We start from the raw sequence: 26717 nt of genomic DNA, 5'->3' as shown, positions 1-26717 counted from the left end.
TGGCTGGCCAAGGCACTGCAAGGCTTGCACTGGTGCAGTCTCACCTTCGTGGGCAATGGGCTTCTTGCTGGCTGATATTGAAGCTTAAAGAGGACGGGGAGCTAAGACATGGGGCCGGTCAAGCAAAAAGCCATCTAACCGTCTGAGCCCTACACTGGTGTCCTAAAAAGCCACTGTAGATGCAAACCACATTAAAGCTCCATCTCCATGTTGTGATGGGATGCTAGGGTGCTTTGCCCCAGCTGGTGTTCCTGCATGTGATTTCTTAACAGGCTTACAAAATGGAAGAAAGACTCTGCTACAATTTTATTTTTAAAAGCCATCCTGCTTGCCATTATCAGTGAGGCTTTATATTTGAGTGAGCAGAAGCGGGTCAGAGTGGATGACAGCAATTTAATCTGCTGTTGCTTTTCCATAACTTCTTGTGCTATCCTTGACCCTTAGCCAATGCCTGTCCACTGCCAGCTAGGGGAAAGATCCACTCTTACGGAGTTTCTAAACATGTATCCCAGGTCTTCTGCAAACTATAAATGTGATTTATCCCCATTTCAGACTTCTTTATGCTGGATAGGAGGAAGGTAGCAAGGGAGCAGGATGTTCCCACTCCGTCGGTGGAAATGTTCCTTCCCAGGGTGTGACAACACTCCAGTTTCCAGTGGACATTTGACCTTTCACTCCTCAGCACTGCCTGTAGCTGTTGTGTTGGGAACAACTGTCCTTGGGGTGCTTGGCCAACGTCCTGACTCCTTTAGGATGGCATTTCCATAGAGTTCAGCACTTAAAATGAGCACCGGATTTTTAGCTGCATCAGAGAGGTGGATGCGTGCAAAGGGAACACTTGGCAGCATTAGAAAATCCATCCTCTGAGCCCCAGGAAGGGACGCACAGGGTGAAGGTGTCACTAAAAAGACTCAAAACCTGCCCTGGCCCTAGGGTCTGAGCATGGACCTCATCCAGAGAATGCAGTGCGCAAGGGGAGCCTCTCTGGCTGGATGGCAGCCTGTGCTGGCCTTTATCGGGGAGCTGAGGAAGGAAACAAGGCAATGCTGCTGGGGAAAGGAAAAATTTACCTCTCACATGCTCAGGAAGCAGATGCCAAGCTGATGCTTATCCTAATTTCTTCAATAAGAGGTCAAAGCCTGGCCCCTGCCTTGCTGGCTGGTTTTAAAATGCACTCGTTTGGAAATAGCTCCCTGGATGCAGCAAACAGCATTTCAGCCAGCTGATGAGATTAAAGGAACATTCCCCTGTTCCCAGTTCCTGTTATCAGTACATTGTGTTAAGAGGGCCAAAATATCACATCGTGTTTTTACACGTGATAAAGCAAATTTTCGCAAGCCACACCAGTGGCCGCTGACGGCGCTGGGAGTGTTGTTCCCCTCTGCCACATAGGGCTCACCAGGGCTGGCTGGGCGTGGGGGGTACAGGGGGACCTTTTGGACAGGATTATTCATGAAAAGTGAATGGCTTTTTGTGAAGCTTCCTTACATGATGGACTCAAGGGGTAAACGGGATGTTTTCTTCTCGCTGAGCTTTCTGCTTGCTGGATTTTTCAGCTTGGTAAATTCTCTGATGTTTGCTAAAGGTTGAGCACACCCTGGAGTCTTGCAGTGGCAGCACCACTAAGGTCTCCCTGCTCTGCCCCACAGCCTTACATTTGGGAAAATTGCACCCAAATTCATATCACTCACCTGATTGCTGTATTCAGCTGAAGTTATAAGCCTTATTTCCTTAGAAACCAAGTTCCCGATTAACTGCTGAGCACTTCTGTTTATGCGAATTACCTGCTGAGAAACCTCGTGTAAAGGAAAACAGCTAGAAGTGTGAACTATTCTTGGTAGCGACCATGCATGCGGTGAGCTGTGGGCAACGTGAATTATCCAAGGAAGAAGGTGTCCCAGCTGGACCCTCTGTGCAGTATTCACCATGCAAGCGCTCAGGGCAATTATCTGCTTGAATAACTCAGAATTCCTAAATTTGCAGGTTTTTTGTACTAGAATAGACAAGTATTTTCCCCAAAGGAGTGCTTATTCAGACAATTCCTGTCCCTGCTACCCTGGCTGCTTCCTCCTGCCTCCATGACGGCCCTCGCTTTATCAGCACGCTCCTTTTTTGCCAGGTTATTTTTCCTCCAGGCCGGTTTGACAATCTGGCTTCGTAGCATCCCTGTGCTGCAGCAAGGTGGCAGGAAAACACAGAGAAAGCGGGATAGCGGGACTGCTGGCAGGAAGGGTTTGGCTGAAAGTCTGGGGAGTTTTTTTTCTCCCCACCTTGGTGAAGAGTTATTCATACAAGAAGTCTCAATTTGGCAGTCTTTTCTTCTTAAAAGCAGCCCATTTGGGGGAGTATCTTTCAGCTCTCATGTAAAGGAAGGATGAATCGCATTACTCTGTCATTCCCTGGGAGAACAACATGTTCTCACTGTTTTCCTTTCGTTTGTAAAAGTCATCCTAAATGATCCTAGCTGAACACTTTTCCTGCACGTCCACCTCGCCTCCCACAACAACGTGCTATTTTATGCAGTAGCCCAGCTAAAAAAGGAAAGTTACTACCATGCCAAAAATGCAACTTCGATAAAATAGGAGGGGATAAGTCAGCATAAGCGTGACTGGCTTGGGATCCGAAGAGAATAATCTGGGAAAGATAATTTTACTTTCTTGCCTCTCACGCCTACCAAACGCCTGGGTACAACAAAGTGAATTCCTAAATGAATGCAGTAAGTACCTAGGAGGAGCAAAACAGATTTTTTGCTCTAATGCAAAGAATGCTAGAAGTGAGAGCAGGACTAAAATTATATCCTAAAAGATGTCATATTTTCACCCCATAATGCATGCTTTAACAGTTTTAGATACATTCAGATCTGTGGTTTTAATTGCTCTAATTTGGAAAGCCATATCACTTTTAAAGGGAGAAGAAAATCCTCAGTATGTTTTGTGGGTTATGCTACACACTCTCCCACCTCCTCGAAGGGGTGTTCTTGTGTCCTCTGGCTGTGCAGTGTGAGGGTTAAAGGGGGTGAAAAACTGCATTTTTGGCAGTTTCTGAACCTACAGTGCCCAGGACAGGGTTGAAAAGGATCTTTCTACAGGCTTTATTCTTTATTCTCTATGATAGACAGTCTGTTGTACTTTTATATGATAGTAGTAGTTTCACAGTCTCAAGGATATCCAAAATCAATGCTTAAAGCCTACTGAGCTGAAAAGCAGACACCAAACAACCCTCTGTGAGTTTATAATGTCCCTCGCAGCACAGAGGAACAGCAACCCCCACTTCAGGAACAGGAGAGACTTTCTTTGCTAATCCTTCCCAAAAAACTTCATGGCTTGGCTACAAAAAGAGAGGGAGGAAGGAAATGCATCAGTCAGATTTGGGGGATCTCATGTTCTGGTGTCTCCAACAGAAGATCTGAAAGTGCATTAAATCCACGTTAGGATTTGGGCATTGCCAGTATTCAGGTGCGACTCTGGGCTTCGCGTGGCTGAGCAGACATGATACACCCTCAGGGCTGAAAAGGATGCAAAGTTTCCACACGTCTGGGCAGATCCATGCTTTTCTGTCTCTGGAAAAAGCTCACTTTAAAAAAAAGGAAAATCCTCCTTATTAGCACCAAACGGCAATACCAGCTCATAAGATGCCCGTGTTGCTCTCTGAGGCTGTTCGCTCCCCCAATGCACTTAGGAATTTCCAGCCCACCTGACCTCTATTGGAAAGTCTATCTTTTAAATATAAACACTCCAAATTTTAATGGGCAGAATATCTTCAAAGAAGTTACTCTGATCTTCAGAAACACTCATGGTTTGATAGAGGTTGTTTTGCCTATCTGCAGCGGAAGTGGAGGAATGTGCAGTTTATACTAAAATAACGTGCACTTGTCCTAATCGCAGAGACTTCTGAGCCTCAGCCAAGCCTTTTCACGTCATTACAGTCTACTGCAGGCTGTGAAGGAATTACTTGCGTCTTCACTCTTTTGATCTTTGCAGAAAGGAGCGTGTGGCATTTCCAGCCCAGATGTTCACGACGTTTCTCCTGGACTCAATAGAGAAGTTTCTCCCTAAATGACTCCTGAGCCTCATGCGCAGATTAGTAATGTGTTCCTTTGTAAAGGTAAAAAATTAAATAAACACTGAAGCAGCTCTGTCAAGGTCATCTGAACTGGGAACTTTGACTTGCAGCACCAATGATGTTAGCGGTGCTCGAAAGAGACTTCAGGAGACAAGAAATGTGTCGTCACAGGATGCTGTAGTGTGCGGGACACACAGGTGATGGGGAAGGTGAGGTTTGGGTAGCTCAGCTTGGAAGGTGGCTAAGCCTGGTAGAGGCCACACTGTCCTCCTTGGGGCTTTTCTCTGTGATGCCCATCACTCTGCAAGGCTGTGGGCTGTGGAGCTGTGCACCAGCAGGTCCAGGCCCACTGGTCCAATGCAAGCAAAGGGGTACTGTGATCCTTGCTGAGATTTTAAATTACCAAGTTTCAGATTAGAAACATTTCAAAGAGATTTGAAACATTTCAATGAGATTTGAAACATTTAAATCAGATTTGATCATTGCAAGAGCAGAGGACCTTGGTTGTGGGTCCTCTGGAAGGCACTGCGATTTTGCAGTGGCCCCATGCGGTAGCCCTGTGCAGGTCTCCAGAAAAAATTAATTCCCTGGCATGAAGGTTTGTGGGCAGGACGGTGAGGAGCTGTGTAGTCTATGGGGCTCCTGTGGAAAGGCAAACCACCTGGTGTCAGAGTCTGTAAGCTGAATGAGCAATTTATGGGTTGGATTCTTAAATGCAGCTCAACTTTCACAAACCTTTCCTTTACCTGTACTTTGTACCCACAGCTGAGCAAAGGCGGATTCAATACATCCAAGTTTGAGACTAAGGAGTCTGGGCTCAGTTTGAGGGCTAGACAAGTGCCCCCTAGCAAGGCTGGTAGCAGCAAGTGCTATATACCCAATAGTGACTTTTATTGTCTGATAACATTTCCCTGCTCCCATCTTCCCTTTTTTTCCAAATAGTTTCCTCTGTGCCCCTTTCTCTCACCAGTTCATTTTTCTTTGCAGGCTCTGCCAAGCAGGTCTGCAGCCTATCTTGAGCTGAACTTTCATATCACCAAAGCCACATCCTCAGTAGCAGTAACCCAGTGTTGTTGCACTAACTTCACGGTGCTTGGCACAGAGGCACGTGTTTGGTCCTAGACATCTTGTTGGAAAACTCCTGCAGATCTCTGTGATTTTCCCTTTTCTGTTCCCATGAAGGCTCTAGGCTGAGCTGGGCTGTTGTTCCCCCTTCTTAACATAAATGAAGAGTGAAAAGTTTTCTTGCAGAGTCCTGTTATTTTTTTCCTACACCGAAAGCTTCAGCAGCATCATGTTACTGCTGGAAGGGCAGTTGGAAAACAAGCAGATAAGTTTACAAATAGCCACACTGGCACCATGAGATCTTTGGGTCCAGTTAATCTTTACACTGATGGCAGCAAGTGACAGGGAGAGACTCAGCATCATTGTTAGGGTGCAAACCCAGGTTTCCACCAAGGTGGCTGAGGAAATCCTGTTCTATGCTGATGAAATGATGAAAAACAAAAGCGGAGGTGGTAAATAAGTCCAGATCTGTTATTCTTTGAAAACTGTCCATCAGGGAAAATGCAGAAGCCCCGTTTTCTATACCAGGTGAAGTTGCTAATGGCCTCCCTCTGTACAAAGAGCTCTGTGTGGATGCATGAAAGTGCTCTCCAAAGCCTCAGCAGCAGCTGTGCTGGATTTATGGCTATCAGGAACACTGATTTAAAACAACCAAACAGCCACTTAACTAAAGAAGGTTTTGTGATATTGTTATTTTATACCTGGAGCCTTGATATCGATGAGTCTGGCACAGCACAGCGAGTGATGCTGCATGAGATCTCTTCTCAGTGGACCCAGCGGGCTGTCTGGGCTTCTCTTGCTCTATAAGAGCAATAATCAAGTGCACGTTTTAATGTGAACATCTCAGCCATGGTGCTGACAGCATTCACAGCCCACCATCCAGGCACACTGCGTGACAGGCTGTGCCACCCCAGACCTCGGGGCTTTTCTTTCTCTCCGGATCCAGGATTTATGGACTTTTTGTTCCACTCAGAAGCACTGTGGGTGTTTCCAGCAAGGAGCCAGGCGGCTGGCAGGAGGGATGCTTGCTGGTTTATTTTTGTAAAGGCATAATGTGTCCTTAACGTGAACTCCTGAGTGCAAGATATTCTGATTGAGCAGCAAGAAGTATTGGCCCGTTCTACAGGTAACTGGAGCTGCTGAAAGAGGAGTTGAAAAAAACACACCAAAAAAGCTAAAGAATATTTTTGAAATTTCCTGTTTCAGAGCATAAACCAGCCTCTAACTTCTGGGCTCCTTCCTCCAAGCCAGCCCGTGGTCAGTAGCAGAACACCAGATGATACAAGTCCCTGGCTCTGAACCTGCTTGGCAATTCCTGTGGATTCATGCAGCTGCATTTTATGTCCGTGCACAGCTGGGTGTCTTCTCCTAGTTGGTTTTGGCATCAGTTTTGCTTGTGGCTTTAGCTAAGTTTTTTATCTCCTCCTCAAGCATCTTGTTTTTCTTCTCCATGTCCTCCCGTGAGCGCTCCACGTTCATCAACTTTAGCTCCAGTTCCTCAGACTTCTTCTTCTCCCTCTCAATGTCGTGATTCAGCCTCACCACTTTGGCCCAGACTTCATAGTTCTCCTTCTCAAGACTGCAAAGAGAAACGGAGCGTGAAGGGATTGGATCAGAAGAGTGGCTCTTAAGGAGTCTGCTTTATTAAGCAATAAAATAAGCTGGAGGGGCTGTCCTGGTCCCCTGACCCTCAAAGGCCACACAACATGATGCAATAAATCAATACATATGATATATAATAATATGATAACAATATGAGAAGCTATATAACACTGATTTTACAATTAATAATGTAATAATGCTACTACTGAATTCTGGATAGTATTATGGTACGATTGTTGTAGTAATAACAGGAATTCTGACAGTGTAATTATTGCAGTATAGTGCCATACAATGATGTAATAAGAACCATAGAGTATTAATATTGTAGTAATATAACATTAGCAACTATGTCATGAGCGTACAGCACATGAGCATTGACTTTTAGATAGCCTACTATAATACTATATTTTATCATTAGTCATTACTATTATATGCTGTATAGTATTACTGGTAAATAAATCTGTGCAATGCCAGTGTTGTAATAACAGGAGCTGAAGACTTCATACTCTCCAAAAGCAGCACTGTGTAGCCTGTTACCTTTTAATTTGTTCCTCGTAGTCATTTTTCTGTACCTCCATTTCTTTTTCCAGCTTCAGGATCATATTTTGCAGGAACTCCCTGCTCTCCTGAATAGGCTTGGAGACCTCAGCAGGGCTGCTGGGGGGACTGGCCGTTTCCTTTGGCTGATGGCTGGGACTGTGGCAAGGTAGAAAATCCTTATCAGAGCCGCTGCTCGAAGGGCTGGGGCTGGAGCGGCTGCCTTCCCCACTTTCTGCCTGGGAGGTAGGAACACTATCACAGGTTGAAGCCCGGTGAAAGTCGAGCAGCTTAAAAAGATCATGAGACAATGTTCTCTTATGTCCGTCGGGGGCCACGGAGCGCATGCTGCTCCCAGCGGAGCTTTTCCAAAAGTCACTGGCAAATATGTCATTTTTGTCATTGCTGCCTTTCTCCCCCAGAGAAGCAGCTGTCAGGAAAGATTTCCTGTTTGGTAAAGTCTGAGTTCTTTTCCTTGACTGTGTTTTCCACATTCCCAGTGTATCTTTGGACACGTTATCTTCTCTGGGTGTACTTGAGCTCGCAGCTGGTCCGGGGGCACTGCTGCAGCTCAGGTCATCTCTCTGTAAAATAAACCCATGGCATTAGGACAGCCTCATCCTGCTTTGGGAGCAGAGACAGGTTGCAGCGACTGCTGTGACTGCAATATTTACAAAAGGCACGTTTTAACATGCTAACAGGAATGGCCACAAGTTTTCATAAAAAAGTTATTTTGGGTTGCACCATGTTTTCCATTAAAAAGAACTTTTTGCCGAGATTCTTCCTTTCTGAGAAAAGCTTTTAATCCTCAATGTTTTCACTTCACCAGCGTGAAGTGAAAAGGTTTCATCTCTTCTGCCTTTTAGCTAAAAACTGTAGGAGTTTTCTTTTTTCCCAGAACAGTAGATTTTCCACAGGAAAGTGGAAAGTTTACCTACATCATTTTCCTGATGTAGATATTCCAGGGAGGACAGTTACAGCTCTCTACCTTATTAATAGCAAGTGCTCTTAGTGGCTCACTGACCTGTTAGATCCCATAATAATTAATCACACATTTATTACATTTATGTTTTATTATTTCTCTGAGGATCTAGCCTTACCATTTGTCTTTGGATCAAACTGTCCGCCCTGGGCACCACAGGATCTTCTGCTGCGTCCCAGCCCACAGAGCTGCGCGGGATGGGGGCTTTCTTGTCATTTTTTTGGGCAGGTGGGGAGGGCGGCACATCCTTGGATGGGGGAAAGAGGTCTGCATGGTCACTTATCATCACAGTCATCACTTTCTGGATCTGCGGGGTGCCTGAAAGAAATTAGAGATCAGTCAGTGGCAAACCCAATGCGACGGGCTTTCTTCTGCCCACACTTGCATTTTCTGGTTGATCTTTCTGGTGTCCAAAATGAAGATGCACGTAGAAATGCAGGTGAAGACAAGGAGCTGCATCATGAAACCAAATAAAGGGAGAGATTTTTATATCACCCCAGAATAGCAGGAGTAGACTTTGGAGCAACCAAGACGGGAGTCTGCTGAGCTGCACCAAGCCACAAATTGTGCTTCTTTGGCTCGACAAGCAAGCTGTGGGTATCAGTTATACGAACAGGCATATGAATATCTGGACCGTTGGCATATGATGTCAGTAGAGCAGAGCAGTCTTTGGCCTTAAAATATTTCTTCTATTAGTTCTGCTGCATCTGTCCTTGCCCATGGGATTACAGTTTGGCTCAGCTAAACGGTAATTCTCTGAGTTTCCTTTGTTTCTCTAAGAAGAATTTCACGCCTTCCTGCTCTAAGCAAAAGAAAGGTGACTTCACCAAATTCCTAAATAGTTTGAAATCTATGGCGGGAACACACAATGCAACTCCTGAGGGGGTTTTGTCATCATAAACATATTTATAGCCTAACACGTGGCTTTACTCTACCCTGCTTTACTTACTGCGCCCAGGCACATGTCTGGCTTATATCCATGGGTCTACTGCAGAAAATTTTTAATTTAAAGTTTGTGGATGCAACTGAGCATTTCAGCATATCAGGTGCTCCTATGCCAATTATTCCAGGAGTCCCTTTTACCTCTCATAATAATTGCAGGATCCTCTATCTTGGGTCTGATGAGGTTCACTCCAATCACTGTTGCCAGGTTATCCACACTCATCTTGTTAACACTGGAGTTCAGCTGTATTTCATGTAGAAACCTGCCAGAATCCAAGAGCAAATATTTCAAGTCAGAGAAGGAAGACCGCAAAAAGCCTTACACACCCACTGGTATAAAATCCTGATTAATCCATCCAGCTCTTCCTCTAAGTCCCAAGGACAGAAACATATAGTTGCCTTATAACTGTGAAGTGGAGCTCGGTCTTGTTGGTATCAGTAGAAAAATCACCATGTGACGAGCTGCTCACCCAAAAAAAAGAAAATCAAAAAGGAAGGGAAAACCCCATCTATTATTAAATAACCAGAGGAAAATCACCCAGGCTGAATGAAACCTGACAGTTTTGTTGCACAAGGCTTTGTCTAGAAAAACTACACCTGATTTTAATTCTCAGGGATTCATAAGTGAGTTTTAGGGTAGGCATTTGTGCTAAGACATCATCAAGGTGTTTATCCCCGTGGCTGAAATTCTCCCTTTACAACAGTTCCCAAGGGGAACCAAAACACTGCTTTAGAGGGCTCTCTCTAGAGGAATCAGCCTCAGCCTTTGGGATGATATTTCTACTCACCAACACCAAAGCTGAGCTGTTTATACATTGTGCAGAGGACTGACCTGCAGATATAGCTGAGGAGGTTGTAGTTGTCTCTGGGAAGGAGGGACAGTTGCTTCAGGAGCTCCTGATGGCCCTAAATGCAAGTTAAGAAAAAGCTCCATAATGATTCACTGATATATACAGACTCAAGAATGGCTCTGGCTCGCTCCATCCATCGCTGTATGGTCTCACCTCTTGGCATTTGCTCACCTTGGAAATTACATTTCTCTGGCAGATCAGGCACGGACATAGAGAAGTTTTTGTACTGTGCTCAGCAAGAAGAGGCAGCTCATTGCCCAGCGCTGCTGCTGCCACAGCACCAAAAGCACAAGCAGGATTCCCTCCAGCCCAGCACGTCTGTGATGAGCTCTTCGGAAAGAGCTGATCATGCCTAATCTCCTTGCATTTCTTGGATATAAACATTTAGGACATTTTTAACTCCAAAGATCCTGAAGTGAAACAAACTACAAGAAATATTTGCCCTTGAAATATAGGGCTGAACACTGCAGTTCACAGAGCTCATGCTACTGAGGATATCTGCCTTATTATTTTGTATATAGGAACAGCATCCATGAGTGGGTTTTTTGCAGTGAAGGGGCTTCTTTTCCACCAAAATACGTAGTTAGGAAAAGACAGTTCCCATCTGTTTCTCACATCCCCCCCTCTCAAATCCCCAATTCCTTCCTTAGTTTCACCCAGAGCCCTACGCCAGCTCCACTCTCAGCTTGGGTTGATGAAGGCTGCAGAAGGTCGTGTTTCCTTCCTCTCTTGGTTTTCACACTCGCTGTTTGCTGCAAGGGCTCAATGAGAAGAGGTGCTGAGCGGCTCTTAGATCTGCTCTGGAAATTTATGCTTTAAAATGGATAAACCCATGCTGGCAAGTTGGGAACCCCCCCTGGCTTTGGGAGATGTTCTTTTTTTAATTTTTTTCTCCTGTTTGTTTGGGGGTTTTTTTCCAGATTTTGAAGCTCAGTAATTACACAGCTTAAAATGCCCGGATAAATATGCACCTTGCACCTCCAGCTCACAAACCACCGGCACTGAAACACAACTAATTTTAAGGCCAGAAGGAGAGAAAGAAATGTATCTCTACCTTTCTCTCATCCGCATCCAGAGCCTGACCACACAGCAGGAAATCCTCATACTGCATCCAGGGCACAACCGGCTCAGGGAGCTCCCGCAGGTAGAGTTTGAACAGAGAGGCCACAGTGTGCACATCCGTATCCCTGAAATGCGCAAAGAGCCACGCACATGAAAAGTGCACCCAGCTGGTGAGCAAACCCTACCCTGCTTCTGGAGCACGAGCTTGTATTTAAACTCTGGGTATAGATGCAGGAGACAGAGAGAGAGAAATAAAGAGGCCAAAGCGAGCCAGGAGGAATCCACAGGACACCCCAAGCCAGGGAATGGCCCCAGCTGGCAGGAAAACAAATGCTTGGTGGAGATTTTCCCCACTGTGGGGCTGGCAGGTCCCCAGTGTTCATACCCGGGCTGAGCCTTCCCAGCCTGCGTTTGATTCATAAGGGTTTGCATGCAAATATTGTCTGGTGTTCACGTGTTTGGCAGGCACTCCCCACTCTGTGCAGAGCTGGCAGAGCTTGCCTGGGCTTTTTAAGATTAACAGCAATTACTGAAGATGTTCTGCCGTGACAGATGTTTGCAGCTTTGCATACCATATAGTTTACATTATGTCAAAAGGACACTGTCAAGACCGTAAGCCTCTAATTTGACCTACCTTGAAGTCGCTAAACTGTTATAAACTTCTAGCAAAAATCCCCCAGGTCATTTATTTTTAGGATTGGTTGAGGTTTTTAAAACTCGTATTTTTAACAAACGCACATAACCATAGAGGAATTTTTTCAGAGCTGTATTTTTGTAGGGCCTACCAATACAAACCATTAGGCGTCCCGGATGCCTGGGCTGCAACAGCAGTTTTCTAACGCTCCCCACCCAATCCTGCCGTGCTTGTACGTGCGAGTGTGCCTGTGCAAACCCAAACAGGCTGCAAAGGTGGCACTGAATGTTGAGCCAGCATCTTGCAGCATTCAGTCACTGGAAACCCCACTATTGGCCTTCCTCCTCACTAAGAAAATGTTTTGGTTGAAGTGCATGGGGGTTGCAGTCACTCTGAGATCACCGCAGCAATGCTAGGGTTAACATCGCAGGGTGCTGGGAAAAGCGCCAAACTCCCTCGCCATGCCCCGCTGCAAAACATAGCTCTGCAAAAAATAAAAAAAGGCTTCACCTTCCTATGACTCCCATACAGGTTACAACAGGATAGCTCCCAGCAGGACTCTGGCACCCAGAAAACAAGAAATATTGAGCTGCAAAACCAATGATCAGGATGGTTACGCTCCCAGAGCAGCCGTGGCTCTACCTTGCACAGCGCGGGGACTGTTAAGGTAAAAGTGCTGTGGTTTGTCTTAACAAAGCTGCATAAAGCTGGGTAAAAGTAGGAAAAGTTTTGTGGTTAGGGACAGGCCTACAAATACGGAGATGAGTCCCCTGCGCTCTGCTTAGGCAAACTGTTTTGTACAAAAGTCCAGGGGAGCTCCCGGTTTTGGGTGCTCCCCTCCCACAAGCACCCCAGATTTTGCTGGCGGCTCTCAGAGCTCAGGTGATGCCATACGAGGCAGCTCCCCGGGTCTGCAAAGCCTCTCTGAGACCTACAGGCACCTCACTCAGCTTTCGGGAGTTTGCTGTTTCCTCTTAGTCCTCCAGAGGAAGGGGATCGGGAGGACATAGCCTTGCAGCAGCCAAAATCTCTCTCTTCTCTATATGGTGGTGTAGGGAGAAGCAACAGGAGGAAAATATCATGGCTATGGGCTGGCAGAGAAGGAAAGAACTTCTACTGTGTGCATTAGGGTGTTCTCTGAGCTTATCTATGATCTTCTACTTGCTGTCTTTTCTCTAAACCTCTATCCTTAGCTGATGGGCTATGTAGGCTCTTCCCTTTGCCTCCTTCCTTTGCTGCTCCTGCAAATGATAATTGCTGTGTGGGGCCAGGATTTTCTTAAATGCTTTCCTTTATTTCCATGAATCTTATCTCAGCACCCTCTGATTCTGCTTTTGCCTCCGTTTCGCGTTTCTGCTGAATCCTGTCTCCTTTTCAAGCCCTTCTGTGGGTCCAGGTTTCCTGCTGGGGTCTCTGGGGGGGTTATACAGGCTGCTTTTCCCCAGATTTTGAGGTGTATGAGACCTAGTTGAGTAGGAGAAGGGAAATCCAGCATTACCGGTCAAATGATGGTCTTTCCCCAGCATCAAACGCGTCTCTGAGCTGTTTCACTAGGTTGTCCTGGCCGGGGAGGCGGAAGATGCCCTCCTCGCTCACACCGTGCTCCCGGATGAACTCAGCACACTTCTGCACCAGGATGGGGACCTGGTGCTGCCCAAATTTCTGCTCATAGGCCATGGTCTCTGCCAAGCGCTGGCCAAACACCGCTAGGGAAAGGACAGAGAGGTTAGAGGAGCCCCACCCCCCAAAAAAAAAAAATTAAAAGCTTTGCTAAAGGCACATTACCTGCCAAAGTGCATCAGGTGCAAATGTGACAGCAGTACCTGCTTTTCTGATAGCATAGGAGCTACAAGAAATCTGCAAACTGGGGGAAAGCAGAACATCTTCCAAATAAATAATAGCAAAATGAAACCTTGTTCCTCCTCAAATAATTAACAGTTCTCAAAATGAGCAGTGAGCTTTGGTTTTTGCCATGCTGTTTGCCTGCCTTGGAGCAGGGGATGCAAAGGGAGACAGGAACAGCAAAAAGGATGATAGAAGGGGGCAGGGAGAGAAGGCAAGCTGATCACACAGACCTGAAGGATATATAAAGCACAGGAGACCACTGAGAAATAAGAAAAGCAGCCTTGCAGAGATTTGGAGCTGGAAGTCTTACTGATTTAATTTCTTTTCTTCCCCCCACACCCTCCTCCTCTCACTCTCCAGAAACTCCCCTGTGCAAAGAAGAGCAGTATTTTGCACCGGGTGGTACCTTTCTGTTGGAGCAATGGCTTTTTCCTCCTGAACTTGCAGCAAAAGAAGAACTCGAAGGTGGGAAGGCAGCAGCCTGCATCCCAGTTTTTCCTCCTTGGAGCCTGGGGCATGGTAAGAGCAGACAAATCCCAACTCGAACTGGCTCTGGGATATTAATGGCAAAGGGTCCTATGGTCCTCTACTATATTTTTGCCCCGGTAGTGCCTGTGATGTGTTCACGTCGTGCTCTGAAGGCTGAAATAATTCCTGTGCATCTTCCAGACCAGGAAAATGCGTGTAAACACTCTCATCTGGAACCATGAGGCTTGTCGGCACTTGCCTGATCGCCGGGGTTTTTCATTTATGACTTGCTTACACTTTTAAATAATGAATATAAACCTGTCATCGTGCACACTAAAGGCAAATAACTTTTTTTTTTTGCCCCTCTGCTTTGGTAGCTGATGAGGAATTGCTTATTTAACTGCAAGCTGGCAGATTTGTTAATTTGGGGATACCTCCCCAGGGCCAATGTGATGCCCATGCCAGCCCACCTGGCAGGCGGCTGTCATTGCAGGGTGAAACCCCTCTGAGATTCTGGAGATGCTTTTGCTGTTGCTTCCCACTTTGCAGCTGCTCTGCTCTTTGGTGTGCAACAAGCTCACAACTAGCTGGGTCACGTGGGGCTGCTTCCAGGTGGGCTCCTGCCAAAACCTCTGCTGTGCGGTGGGTTGCTTTGAAAGCACATGCTTGCACTGAGGCCAAAACCCTAAAGTGTGATGTTTTGGGGTCTGTTAACCTGTGTATTGACATGAAATGTGGCTCCATGGTACCTGACTTCTCTGCTATCCTCAGGGATCTCTGTGCTTCTATAAATTTACATTTTTCTATTGTATAAGGTCACTTTATCTAGCTGGAAGAAACTGGCAGTCTCCTAAATTTAAGCAAGGATCAGATGCAGAGTTGTTATTAAATATTCAAGCCAGGTGGGGCAATGCCCTGAAAATTTCTGGCTCATGCAATCCTAATTTCAGATGAATAATGCTGTCTCCCCCAGGGCACAGCATTTCAGTTTAGAGGCAGAAAACACCAGGGCTGCAGACAAAAACCAGCTGTGTCGTTGTTCAGGTGAAGCTTATCTGTGCCTACGGCAGGGTCACAGTGAAAGAGCTCAAACTGGCAGCGCCTGCTTGCCTCTGAACCGTGATACACGTTAACGCAGGAGCTATGGGAGGCCAGAGCTTGTCTTATACATGCTTGTCTTATACAGCTGAAAGGCATGGATCCTATAAAAAAAATTATATAAATAGTTAGGGCAAAGCACAGAGGGAGGGAGGAGAGGCTCAGGATGACCATCCAGGTTAGTGCTCTTTTGGAACAGAGCTAAAGAGACTCCCAGCCCCGTTTCCTTGGTGGATCTTGCTTATAGGAGTTCATCCGTACAGGAAAAGTCTGAATAGTTCATCCTTACGTGGCTGGAGTGACCTTTGCTGCTTCCTTTGGGGTTCACCTGTGGTGGCAAATTTACGATGTGCTCCTTTATGGTCAATTCATGCTTTATACTTCCCTGACCACAATTTTGTAATGACATAAATGCATGCCCGAGGGGGCTGGAAGCAAGGATTCTGTCGCTGCAAGCCTTGTCTGCATGTGGGGAGGGCGACTGAGTGGCCAAGGCAGACTCTGCAGAGAAAATAGGGGCAGAAGGGCTGGGCTGAGCAAGAAAAGCTGGAAGAAAAGCAAAGCAAGGAAATTGGCAGGTGAAAGGCAAGATTTTTCAATGTTGTATCCCTGAACATGAGTCGTTTTCAAGAACAACATTTTCTGGAGTCAGTAAGTCAATGAGGAAGTTTGCAAAAGAGGTTGAAACCAGCCCAGAAATCTTCATTCATGCTTGGCTGCCATTTCCTTAAGACTGCCTGTGTTTGCAGCAGAGCCAACACCGCAGGGTCTGGTCTAGAGTAGGTTTCTAAGGCATTACAAGTTACAGCCACATTACAGCTTGGTTTTCCAGTTTCAAGGATTTATGAGCCCAGCTTTGAAATCCTTGCACAAAAGTACTGTGGAGCATGAGATGGTAGGAAATCGCCTCTCCAGGAGCTGTCCCTGCTCCCCATTACCTCCTGATGCTGACCCCAGCACTCGTCGGATGGATTTAACCCATTCCTCCATCTCAGACTGGGAATTAGCCATGAGCACACAGGTGTCCTGCCCTGTCCGGTTCTGGTCTCCAGAGACACCTGCAAAAAACCATTTATGAATCATGTATAGAGAGGATTGGAGGAGAAAAGACACATTGTTGTTGTTTTCTTTGCTTTTGGCTCCAAATTTCCCAATAAATGTCTTTTTGGCTGTGAAATGAAGCAGCGCTCTTACATTTCACCCTTGCTGAAGGTCTGAAAGAAAGGAACGGAAACTGCTTAACGTTGCAGCTTGGCAAGGCTTCGCAGCATGGGACATGGGCTCTGACACCCGGCCCTGACGGGTGAATACTGAAAGCAAGACGTTAGTTTTCACGTGCAACGCAGCGCCATGGGGACCTTGAAAAGAAGTCGGAGCAAAAGGACTGGCAAAATGACTTGCCCAAATGATTTTGGGAGAAGAGTTCAGCCCAAAAGTGTGCAACGAAGAGGAGTGAAGCATCCTCACCTGGGATGATTTCGAAGATGAATTTCCCTCCATCTTCTGGGTTGCTGGCCACCTCCTTGATGGTGCTTCCCTGGAGACACAGGCAGCCCTAGGACAAAGCAGAGCAGGAGCTGCCAATACCCGTGTCCCCTCTCTGCGAGGCTGACACTACCATGTGTCAGCACTGAGGATCAAAGTCCTTCTTTCAAACCAATTGCAGGACCTGGTGGCCTCATACATATATATATGCACATATATATGCTAAAAATGACTTTTCAAACTATTAGGGATGCTTCTTAAATGCCAGTTTTTCTGATGAAGGGATTCTCAGAACAAGAAAACTGGTTATTTTGCTCTTTCCTTTTTTACCTCCTTTCTCATGTTTTTTTAACCCCTGTTGGGAATGGAAGAAAAAAATACAAAGGAGAAGGGACTTGGCAAAACACTGGAGCACCCTGTTTCAGCTGCACCAGAGCAGGAAAACTGTTCCTTTGACACAGCATTGATTAAAACCAAAAACCAAATCCAAAGTTTGTAGGAGTAGAGAAAAAGGAGAAAAAAAGAGGGGAAATAAAAAAGCAAAGTGGAAAACAACAGTTTCTTTTGGACCTTCCTTTCCCCAACTGTCGTGGCGAACACAGGCAGCTCGGTTCCCGCTGGAGGGGATGGGTGGGGAGCGACCAAGGCACGTGGAGGCCGAGCAGGCGTGTGAGTCAGCACCGGAGGCCGCCGGGGCAGGAAATAAGGCTGCGCCACAGAAATGAAGTTTCTCAGCCATTTCAGCCTCCTGAAAGCCATTGGAGTCCTGCGAGCAGCGGGGACTGTCAGTGCTTCAAAAGCCTGAACTGCAGCTGTGTCAGTCAGAATCATAGATGGGATGGGAGAGACTAGAAATCATAGAATCATAGAGTGGGTGGGCAGGGACCTCCCAGCCCACCCAGTGCCACCCCTGCCATGGGCAGGGACACCCTCCACTAGCCCAGCTTGCCCAAAGCCCCATCCAACCTGGCCTTGAACACTGCCAGGGAGCCAGGGGCAGCCACAGCTTCTCTGGGCACCCTGTGCCAGGGCCTCAGCACCCTCACAGGGAAGGATTTCTGCCTCACATCCCATCTCCATCTCCCCTCCTGCAGCTTCAGGCCATTCCCCTTGGCCTGTCACTCCCTGCCCTTGTCACCAGCCCCTCTCCAGCTTTCCTGGAGCCCCTGCAGGGACTGGAAGGGGCTCTAAGGTCTCCCCGCAGCCTTCTCTTCTCCAGGCTGAACCACCCCAACTCTCTCAGCCTGAGGTCTCCAGAGCAGAGGTGCTCCAGCCCTCGCATCATTTTCATGGCCCTCTCTGGACTCACTCCAACAGCTCCATGTCCTTCTTGTGCTGGGGACCCCCGAGCTGGACGCAGCACTGCAGGGGGGTCTCACCAGAGCAGAGCAGAGGGGCAGAATCCCCCCCCCCTCGACCTGCTGGTCGAAATGACCCAGGATGGTGCATCAGAGTCACAGTGAAAGCTGCCAAAAGTGCCATGAATAGCTATAAGCTTTTTACAGCACTGTTTCTACAGTCAATTTACAACTGGGGAGGCTGCTCCTCCCAGTCACCCCTGAAACAGGGAAAGCCAGAAATAGGACCTGCATGCTGCTGGGCTCAGCCTTGTGCTTTCACCCTGAGCATCTATTGATCACATTCCCCTTATGAGCGTTTCCTATCTTGAGATTAGTTGTGCTACCAGTAAAAATTTGTACAGAGAATGGCTTTTCCAGCAAAGAGGAGGATCTTTCCCTGAAATTTCTCAAAACAAGGAAAAGATGGTGGAGATTCAAAAAGTCGGTTGCAGTATGGAGAAAAAGGTTGAAAAAAACTGAAAAGTTGTCCATATAAATTGGGAAAACGACCTGAATTCTTCCTGGCAAGTATGCTACAATTTATAACCTGAGAAATGGTTTATACGGGTGAGACAGAGGGCTTGTCACAACCCGGAGGGGCTGAAGATGGGATGCTGCTGCCAGAGGGCTGCAGACGTTGGGCACTGGTGCAGACGCTTAAATCATGCCCAAATGGGTGACCACACTCCTGTTTTGTGCAAAGAGTTGGGTGCACTTTGTGCTCTCCTGGGGATCTCAAAAAGCATCAGAACTGACGTGCACTGGAGCATTCAGCAGATTTCAAGCCTTTTCCTTTAGAGGAAAAGGCAGCGGGGCAGGTTTCCTCTGGCCGTGCAGCGTGAACCAGGGCGGCAGCTGAATAACACCAACTACATCCGCACCGCTGAGCCTTCTGCAAAGGATGGGGCTGGGCCGGGATGGGATACAAACCCGGAGGCTGGAGAGAGAGATTTCCTTTGCTTATCCCTCCAGCTGCCCTCTCCTGTGGCAAGAGGTCCTAAGGAAGCAGCTGCCCTTCGCTGTCATCTGTCCAGCCCACAGCCCTGCTGTGAGGTCTGTCTTGGGCAGATCCTCACACCCAGGCTATGCTGAAAGTCCTGCTTGTTTTTTCCGAAAAGCATCCCGTAAGACACCTTTCCCACCAAGCGCATGGCTGAACCCTCTCTCAAAGCTTCTGTCATCTTGTGCACCCATTGCTGCACCTGCCATCACAAAAATGGTGGTATACTGAGCTCTTTTTCTCCCCAGCCTGTTTCTGTTGTCTTGGAGAACGATAGCAACTTTCTAGTTGGTAACTGGTTTCTTCCCAGCACTCCGTTTCTTGGGCACAGAGGGACCAAGTCCCCAGCAGGGCTTGCAGGCACTTTGGGAATTTAAGTGCATAGATAATCCTGACGAGGACATCTCATCTCTCTTACTGCTCAAAGGCAGAAAACCTCTTTAATACCCTACTCCAGACTCATCACAAACCATTCCCCTACGAGCAAAGCTGCAAGAAGGGGGAGGTTGAGGACTGGCAACGCCCAGCGTCCTCGTCCTACCTGTGGTTTGACATCATCCTCATCCTTGTAGTAGTAAAGCTGCTGGCCCTTAAGCACGAAGTACCGCTGCTGCCAGTTCTTGACGATGGAGCGCTGCTTTTTCAGCCATCCGATCTTCAGGGGCCGCTCTAGCGGGTTGGGGGAGGCCGGCTGGGCGCCCGCGGGCTCGCCAGTCATCACGCTCTTGGAGCGGGCTGCCAAGGAAAGACAGGGATGGGCTGCAGGGACGCACGGGGACAAGCTGCCAGCAGACCGGTGCTCGCCGTCCCCAGGCCCGCTTTAAGCCGCAACAGGGAGAGCGGCTCTCTGCCCCTCTGCCTGTGCTGAGCAAACTGGCTAGAGTTTTTAAAGGAAGTGGCTGCAGTAGCTGTCAGTATGTGCTTCCTTTTTCCTGCGTGGGAGTAATTGTCTTGCAAGTGAGAAGAAAATCATTAGTTGTTTCTTTTTTTAATGGGAGTGTGTGTTTTTTTTATACCCACCCCAAACAGCCTGCAGCAGCGATAGCAGAATGACCTAGCCTGGCTTGAAAAAAAACTGTTTGGAAATTGCAGTTTTGCTCTGGGAGAGTGTTGCCTAATGTTTCCAACGGGGCAGTTCCCACACAATGGGACTGGAAAGTCTCCAAGGGGGGGAAACGTGCCAGTGTGGATTTACCGGCTGGCCAGAGCAGGGTCCCCTGTCTCCAGGTTGCGTCACATAGACGAATCCCATTGGTGCCGCTGACCTGTGCCAGGGACTGGCAGCACGGCCCTGCGGCATTGCTAAATGCTTCTGTGGTAGTAAATACCTTGGGAGGGATCATTTCCAGAAGAGATTTTTGCCTCTGGACCAGGCACTGCAGGACCCCAGTGCCAACCCAACTGCGTGGAGTTAGCGTTTATGGTTGCAGGGCAAAAATAATTATACGACTCCAGGGGAATTCAGCTTCGTTGGTCTCTGCACGTGATGATTTCCTGAGGTCTTACGTTTCCCCTGCTAAAAGGGAGCTGATGGTACCTGGCTGGGTCCTGCGGGTGAGGGCAGTGCAGGATTTGGGCCCCTGAGCCCAGCAGCGTCTGCTGGCAGAGGGCATTCAAGCCGAGCCAGGGCCGTGAGGGAGGTGTTGTGCAATGCTGTGGGACAGGGGAAGCTGCGGCGGCCCCGTATCTCTGCCCCCAGATGCCCGCTTTTCGCCCGAGCTGGTCAGTGGAGCAGAGAGCTGCAAAAGCTGCATTACACGCGAGTGTCGATGAATCCTGGCATGGACCCGAGTGCAAACCACAAGCTTAAAAAAGCAGAAAATTAAAAATCACCGCCATTGCCTTGTGATGTTTGAGACCGGGGGCATCCCACGCCTGAGCGAGTGCTCCCACTGCACAGACACCCGCAGGCAGCATGAGCCTACAAACCATTTTGCACTCAGTGCCGAGCAGTTAGCAGTTGCTTCAGAGGTCAGGGGTGCTGCAGTTCAAGAGCGTGCCTAGCTTCCCCTTCTGAAATCCCCTGGAGCAAGAAACCCCTCTGCATTTTGCCTTCATCCTTTGGAGCCAGGCTTGGGTAGGGCGTTCTGAGCTCACCTCTCCACTACGAACCTGTCACAGGATTGCAAATCCCTTTCTAAAAATCAAAAAGGATTGTGAATCCAAAAATCAGCCTTCAAAGTGCAGTGAGGACGTTGTTTAGATCTCAATGTGTGCTGATGTGGGATGCCCCCTGCAGAGGATGTGGTTGTAGGCAAGGACCTTTGCAGGGGATTTGCCATCCAGCACCCTTGAAAAATGCTGGTACTGGGGATTACCCTGATGCAAAAACCAAAATGAGATTTCCAAATTGCACCTCAGGCTCTTGGCAGCTTCTTTACTCTTTGCCAAAACATCAGCATTACTCAACGCTCTTAACTATTAATACGATTCTCAGCAAACTGCTCACGAGCAGCATCGTTCCTCTCCCTAAATCATGTTCCTTGTGGCTGCTGCCAACTCCTCGAGGGTGAGGATTTTTGGGGAAAGATCCGCAGGGGTGGAGCAGGCACCGGCAGCACAGAGGCTACTGGCTGCAGGGTGCTACCTGCCTCCCATGAACGCTTTGCTCTGCAGAAACCACAGCCCATTGCCAAAGAGCAAATCCCAAGTGGGCTGGCTCCAAACTAGTTTCCATCCATCAGCTCCATGTTCAGCCTTCCCCAAAGAGCTCAGCCCAGGCCAGCAGCACTGATATTCCAGTGGCGTAAGACTTGGAAGGAGAAATCATGTCTTTTATGAAAAAATGCAGTGTTTTACTACTTTTATCAGAGGTATTAATCTCCCTCTAAGCCCATCATGGCTGCATCAGGGCTCTGCACCATGGAAAGGAAGTGACTTGGCAGGCACTGCTACCCAGGGGTTCCTCCTGCTCTCAGCCTTGAGCTTAAATGGCCTGGTTCTTGCTAGAAATAAGGTTTATTCTCTCTCTCTCTCTCTCTCCCTCTTTTCAGCCTTTCCCAGGAAAGGAACAGAAGGATAAGGAACGTGCATTTGGAGGGCTACACTTGGCTCCCCTTTCTTTAGCATCAGCCCTTCTGAAACGCCAGACTCAAGGTGCAACCAGTGGCCCGTGCTTGGCCATGGCCATACATGCACATACACGTACACCAGCGTGAACATGCAGATGTATTTTCCCTCTGCATGAGATAGCTCTCCCTGTACTTCGGCCTCATTTGAGACCAAAATAACCGTCTGCAGGATCCTTCTTACCCACAAAGCGTGCACTCCCCAACCAGCGTGCCTATCACAGGGCTCATGCAGAGGCATGGGGAGGGAGCTGCTGTGGGGGGCTTGGCTTGGCAGACAGTGAGGCTGTTTTTGCCCAGTGGAAAGTTTTCTGCATTCACAAAACCAGAACTACCAAGGCTGCAGCTCCCTCTCTTACCATTTTTCCAAGTTTCTACCTTTTGTGGCCAGCGCAATGCCCAGCTCACGTGCAGTGACCAGCTGAAAATTTTACACAGGGCTGGGGTGAAGCTTTTTCCCTGGCTCTCACCAGGGTGGTCCAGCACTCGCAATCATCTCCTCCTTTGTCAACACATCCCTGCCACGCTTGGCCTCACTTCTCCTTGCCACTCACAGGAAAGAGCCACTAAGAGCAAATGCGGTGTCCCCCAAAACGTTTCCTGCGGTAACCGCCTCTGAAGTTGAGTATTTCCTCCAAAACATCCTCGCTCTTCCTCCAGGCCTGGGGACCAGCCGTAGCAGGGTGCCCATCTCCTGCTGCCTGCTCCCTGAAAAGAGGAGTCCTGCCAAAGTGTGACTTCCAGGAGAAATTGCATTGAGTGCCACCATGGTGTCCACATCAACGCTAGCTCCTGCCCCACATGAGGGATGTTGGGTACTTGCAATAAAAAAAAAGTAAAAACTAAAGTGCCACAATAGATTTTGCAATGAATATTGCAAATGCAATTTTTCTCCTTCACTGACATAAGTAGCTTTGCATTTTTCTCAGCAAGAGGAAGCACACAGGAGCCAGCATGCTGTCCTGGGTCTTACAAAAGCTGCTTGTGCCACTGTGATGGCTGGGAACAAGGAGGAGGAAGCGTCCTGAAGGAGGAGCCCGTGGGGGCGGTGGTGACTGGTTTGCGAATATTTTCCACAAGCAAATCGCATCCCTGCTGCACCTCTGAAGATGGCAGCCGCTGGTCGCCACAGCCAGAAACCCCAAAGCATGAGAAGAGTTGATGCTCAGGTCTTTGCACACACCCCCACAACCCTCATCTCATTTGCAAGCTGCAAAAAGCACCCAGAATTTAATCACAAGCAGATTTTTTCTTGGAAAAAAGCAATTCCTGGTAACAACAGAAGTTCAAACCTGTGTGCCGTCTCCACCTTCTCTGCTTCCCAGCAGCCAGAAAGCTCAGTGTCCCTTGGCTATTTTTTCTGCTCTACCAATTGAGTTTACCCACTGCTCCCCAGCCTCTGCGCAAAAAAAATATTAATTATCCGAAGAACGGGCAATGCAGAAATCCAGGATGCTTCTATGGTAACTGTGTGGGGATTTCTCCGCTGCTGTCCTGCAAGCTGATGAGTGCAGGTGATGGCACTGCTTTCTCTGTCTGCCTGCAAGCTTCTGGACCACCCGGGGTCTCATCCTGCGTGCCACTGTGCATCGCCGAGCCCAGCCACAGCGGCGGCTGCTGGGGACCAGCAGTGCTTCGTTTGAGGCCTTGTGCGGGGTGAATGGTTTGGCCACCCCAATGAAAGCACCTTCAGACAGAAGTTCAAATTGCCTTTGTAAGAAAATCCAGCCAGGATGACCTTGCAAGTTGACACAAGGTGCAGGGGGGAAGAGCTCAGCACGCAGCGACCAATTTGGTCAAATCTCTCTGCTGCAGGGAGAAATCAAGTTGCCAATGTGTGCCTTGACCATGTTTTGGCACCGCTGCCAGCACCACGGAGGGCCTTTGCCTCAGCGCACACACAAAGCTGGGTTTGTGCCCCCCTTCCTCAACCCCCAAATCCCCTCCCTGGGTGCTTGACCCAAAAGCAGGCATTGGCTCCACCATGATATTTTGGCCACAGAGCCCACCGTAGGCGTCCCTCACTCCTTCCCAAAGGCACTCTCAAGTGGTTTTGGTGCTGGATGGATCCCATAGCAGAGGAGAGCCACGCAAAGTCTGGGCAGAGGCAGGAGATAAGTCAGGAAATCACACAGTGAAGCCGTCCCACAGCACAGAGCCCAGCATGGGCGTCAGAGGGCTCTTTACCACCAGTGAGAGGAAACCAGTGACATTGGGGTGGGCGAAGAAACCTGAGCAAGAGCGAGATTGCTTCCTCCAGCCTGCATGGCTCCATCCACCTCTTGGCTTGCACGTCACCTCCTGCAAGGCTTGTGCCAGCAGAACAAGCCCATGTGGTTTAAATCTCCCCCAAACCTGGATTTTGGGTGGGCAGCAGCCCAACGTTGCCAGGTCCTCCCATTCCCCACCCTACCGAGACAGCCGCCGCTCCAGCCCCAGAGCCACAGCCCTGGCCGTGCTCCCACAGCATCCCTCAGTGACAACTTTGCAAATCACTTCTTGCAAATCATTTGCAAATCATCTGCTGTCTTGAAAGCGGTAGCTGGGGGCCAGGTCCCCCCACCGAGGCCAGAAATGGCTTTGGGTCTGGGCTGTAGCTGAAATCACAGCTGGGCTTGGCCACAGACACCCGGCAGACGCAGCTTGCACCTGAAAGGCTGAAGCAGAAACAGAAGGGGATAAAGAAACAGTCACGGTACCTATTTTTGCAGCATCCATTTTCAGGTTGAAATCCCAGTTCCGTGGCAGCTTGAGGGACATTTTGGATCAAGAGGGGCTTTTTTTTTTTTTTTCCAAGAGGGGCTTGCTTAGGAGGCGGGCTGAAATGAAGCTCTGATAGTCCCGTGGGGATCCTGCGCCCAGGGTGCGTGTGCCCCCCCCCCGCCCCGACGAAGAGTGACGGCTCGGCAAGGGTTGATTTGCCAATGTACTTCCTCCTCTGAGAGAGGCTGTGAACAACCCCATAAAAGTACTTTCCTGCCCTGCTTTCCTGCTTCTCTTGCTTCCCCGACACCGCCGAGGTGATGCCGCCTTTTTTGCTCCCCTTTTTGCTAACCCCTTTGCCTGATGCGGAGATGCAGCAGCCCGGCCCCAGCCTGCACCAAAATGTGGCTGCCCGGGGTTGCTTTCTGCGCGCTGCTTGTTGCATTTGAGGAAGTGGGTGTCCTTCTCAGTGCCATTGGTGCACTAGAAAAGTGCTCGCTGAAGGACACGGCCCAGCACGGAGTTTCGGGAAATGTTTTGCTCAGCAGCAAAGCAGAGCAGGCTGTGGCTCAGGTGACCATGGCCAAACACCGCAGGATGGTGGCTCTGAATGTCCTATCATGTCCGCGCGCGCATGGCCCGGACAACATGGGTGGCTTTTGCATTTTCTTATTGCAACTGCTGGGTAGTCCCCACAGCTGAGGTAAGGTTTTTACACCCACTTCGTAACAGTGGTATGAGCAAAATGGGCATGAAATGAGACTGCTCTTGGAGGAAAGGCTGAGGGTATTAGAGCAGTGAAGGCCAGGGGATGTGGGCACAGACCCCGCCAGGACCACCAGATCAAGCAAAGGCCGTTTCCGTGCTCACAACAGCAAGTGTATCCTGTTTCATGTCATTTAATGCTGGTTTTCCTCAAAAGAAATGGCTGTGCATCTGCAAAGCAGACTGCAATACAATTAGACTGAGATGCAGCTCGCGAGACACAGGGTGAATGCAAGGAAGGGTTGTTGCATTCACAAGGGAGCAAAAAGCAGCGAGGGCGGCTGCAGGACATGGCAGCGTGCCCCAAGGGGCCAGTGAGGGGCTCCAGCCCCGTTTCCCCTCCGTACTGGGAAAGCACAGGCCCTGCACAGAGGGAAGTTGCCCTGAACAGAAGCAGAAACAAAGATGTGGGGAGGGCAGGGGGCTGAAAGAGGACGCGGCCACTGGTTCCCGTTCTGATTTGCAGCCCAGCCGTCGTGCCCGGGATGCACTGAGCCACTTGCAAAGGCTTTTTGAGTGCCGTAGCATAAACTGAAGCTGTGCCTCTCAGGGAAGGAGCTGGAGCCTGCACTGACTGCCACAGCCAGGGTGGACCCTGATGGGCAAATTTGAGTTAATTGCAGCTAAAAAATGAATTTGTTGCTTTGAGCCGTGACTAGAGCCAGCTCAGAGATCCCTGCCTCACATATTCCACTGCTGAAAGCCCAAGGAACGTGACGGCGTGGAAAGCGGTGCTATCGCAACGGAGCGGCCCAGCACATACCCAAGCCTGAACTAGATTAACCCCAATACCCTGCTTTGGACCCAAACTGCCTGAATTAACTCCGCTTTGGTGTACCCCAAGCAGAGGGCCCCGAATGAGCCCTGAATTAAGCATCATTTTTTTTCCCTCATCTTAATATCTGCAGAAAGCTATAGGAGCTCTAGGGGGGGGTCGTACACTTTGATCCTTTTTTTCTCTTCAACCTGTTTTGCTTTACGAAAACCTGGCAGCAGCTTGTGAACGGCCGCCTTTCCCCACCTGTCTGTGTGAACAGGATGTCACGTGGCACTTTCGCCTCCTTGAGAAAGGAAACAGCAAGTGTTTTAGCCCAAAATCGTGCAATTCAGCCTGATGCTGTGTGGCTACGCTGCAGGAGCTCAGTCCTTTCCGGCATCCCATAATAGCCCTTTGCAAGTGCCCAGAGAGCCGTTTTGTCTCCTGCTTG

The 26717-nt window shown here is 48.7% G+C and overlaps 1 protein-coding gene across 1 annotated transcript; it reads right to left on the bottom strand.

The window, feature by feature from the left end:
• Window positions 1–2866: 2866 nt before the first annotated feature.
• On the bottom strand, window positions 2867–24918 carry ARHGAP25 (Rho GTPase activating protein 25). The gene is made up of 11 exons (XM_054804432.1): window positions 24741–24918; window positions 19515–19708; window positions 16616–16703; window positions 16087–16206; window positions 13236–13443; window positions 11096–11228; window positions 10023–10096; window positions 9332–9453; window positions 8367–8566; window positions 7267–7850; window positions 2867–6706 (listed from the first exon to the last, which is right to left on the bottom strand). Exons 1-11 carry the CDS (start codon window positions 24799–24801, stop codon window positions 6496–6498), a joined length of 1995 nt encoding a protein of 664 aa, XP_054660407.1. The 5' UTR covers window positions 24802–24918; the 3' UTR covers window positions 2867–6495.
• Window positions 24919–26717: the final 1799 nt, after the last annotated feature.

The sequence above is a fragment of the Grus americana genome, chromosome 26 (assembly GCF_028858705.1).
Source record: "Grus americana isolate bGruAme1 chromosome 26, bGruAme1.mat, whole genome shotgun sequence".
NCBI classification, from domain to species: Eukaryota; Metazoa; Chordata; class Aves; order Gruiformes; family Gruidae; genus Grus; species Grus americana.
This window is presented reverse-complemented; position numbering and strand designations above follow the sequence as displayed.

What these genes read in the sequence shown, in the direction of transcription:
- ARHGAP25 (XM_054804432.1), bottom strand. Translation starts at nt 24,801, where the DNA reads ATGTCCCTCAAGCTGCCACGGAACTGGGATTTCAACCTGAAAATGGAT. An exon ending in GAAAGACCATCATTTGACCG is followed by an intron (nt 11,229 to 13,235) that starts GTAATGCTGGAT and finishes TGCGCATTTCAG; the next exon opens with GGATACGGATGTGCACACTG. An exon ending in TGGATGCGGATGAGAGAAAG is followed by an intron (nt 10,097 to 11,095) that starts GTAGAGATACAT and finishes ACTTGCATTTAG; the next exon opens with GGCCATCAGGAGCTCCTGAA.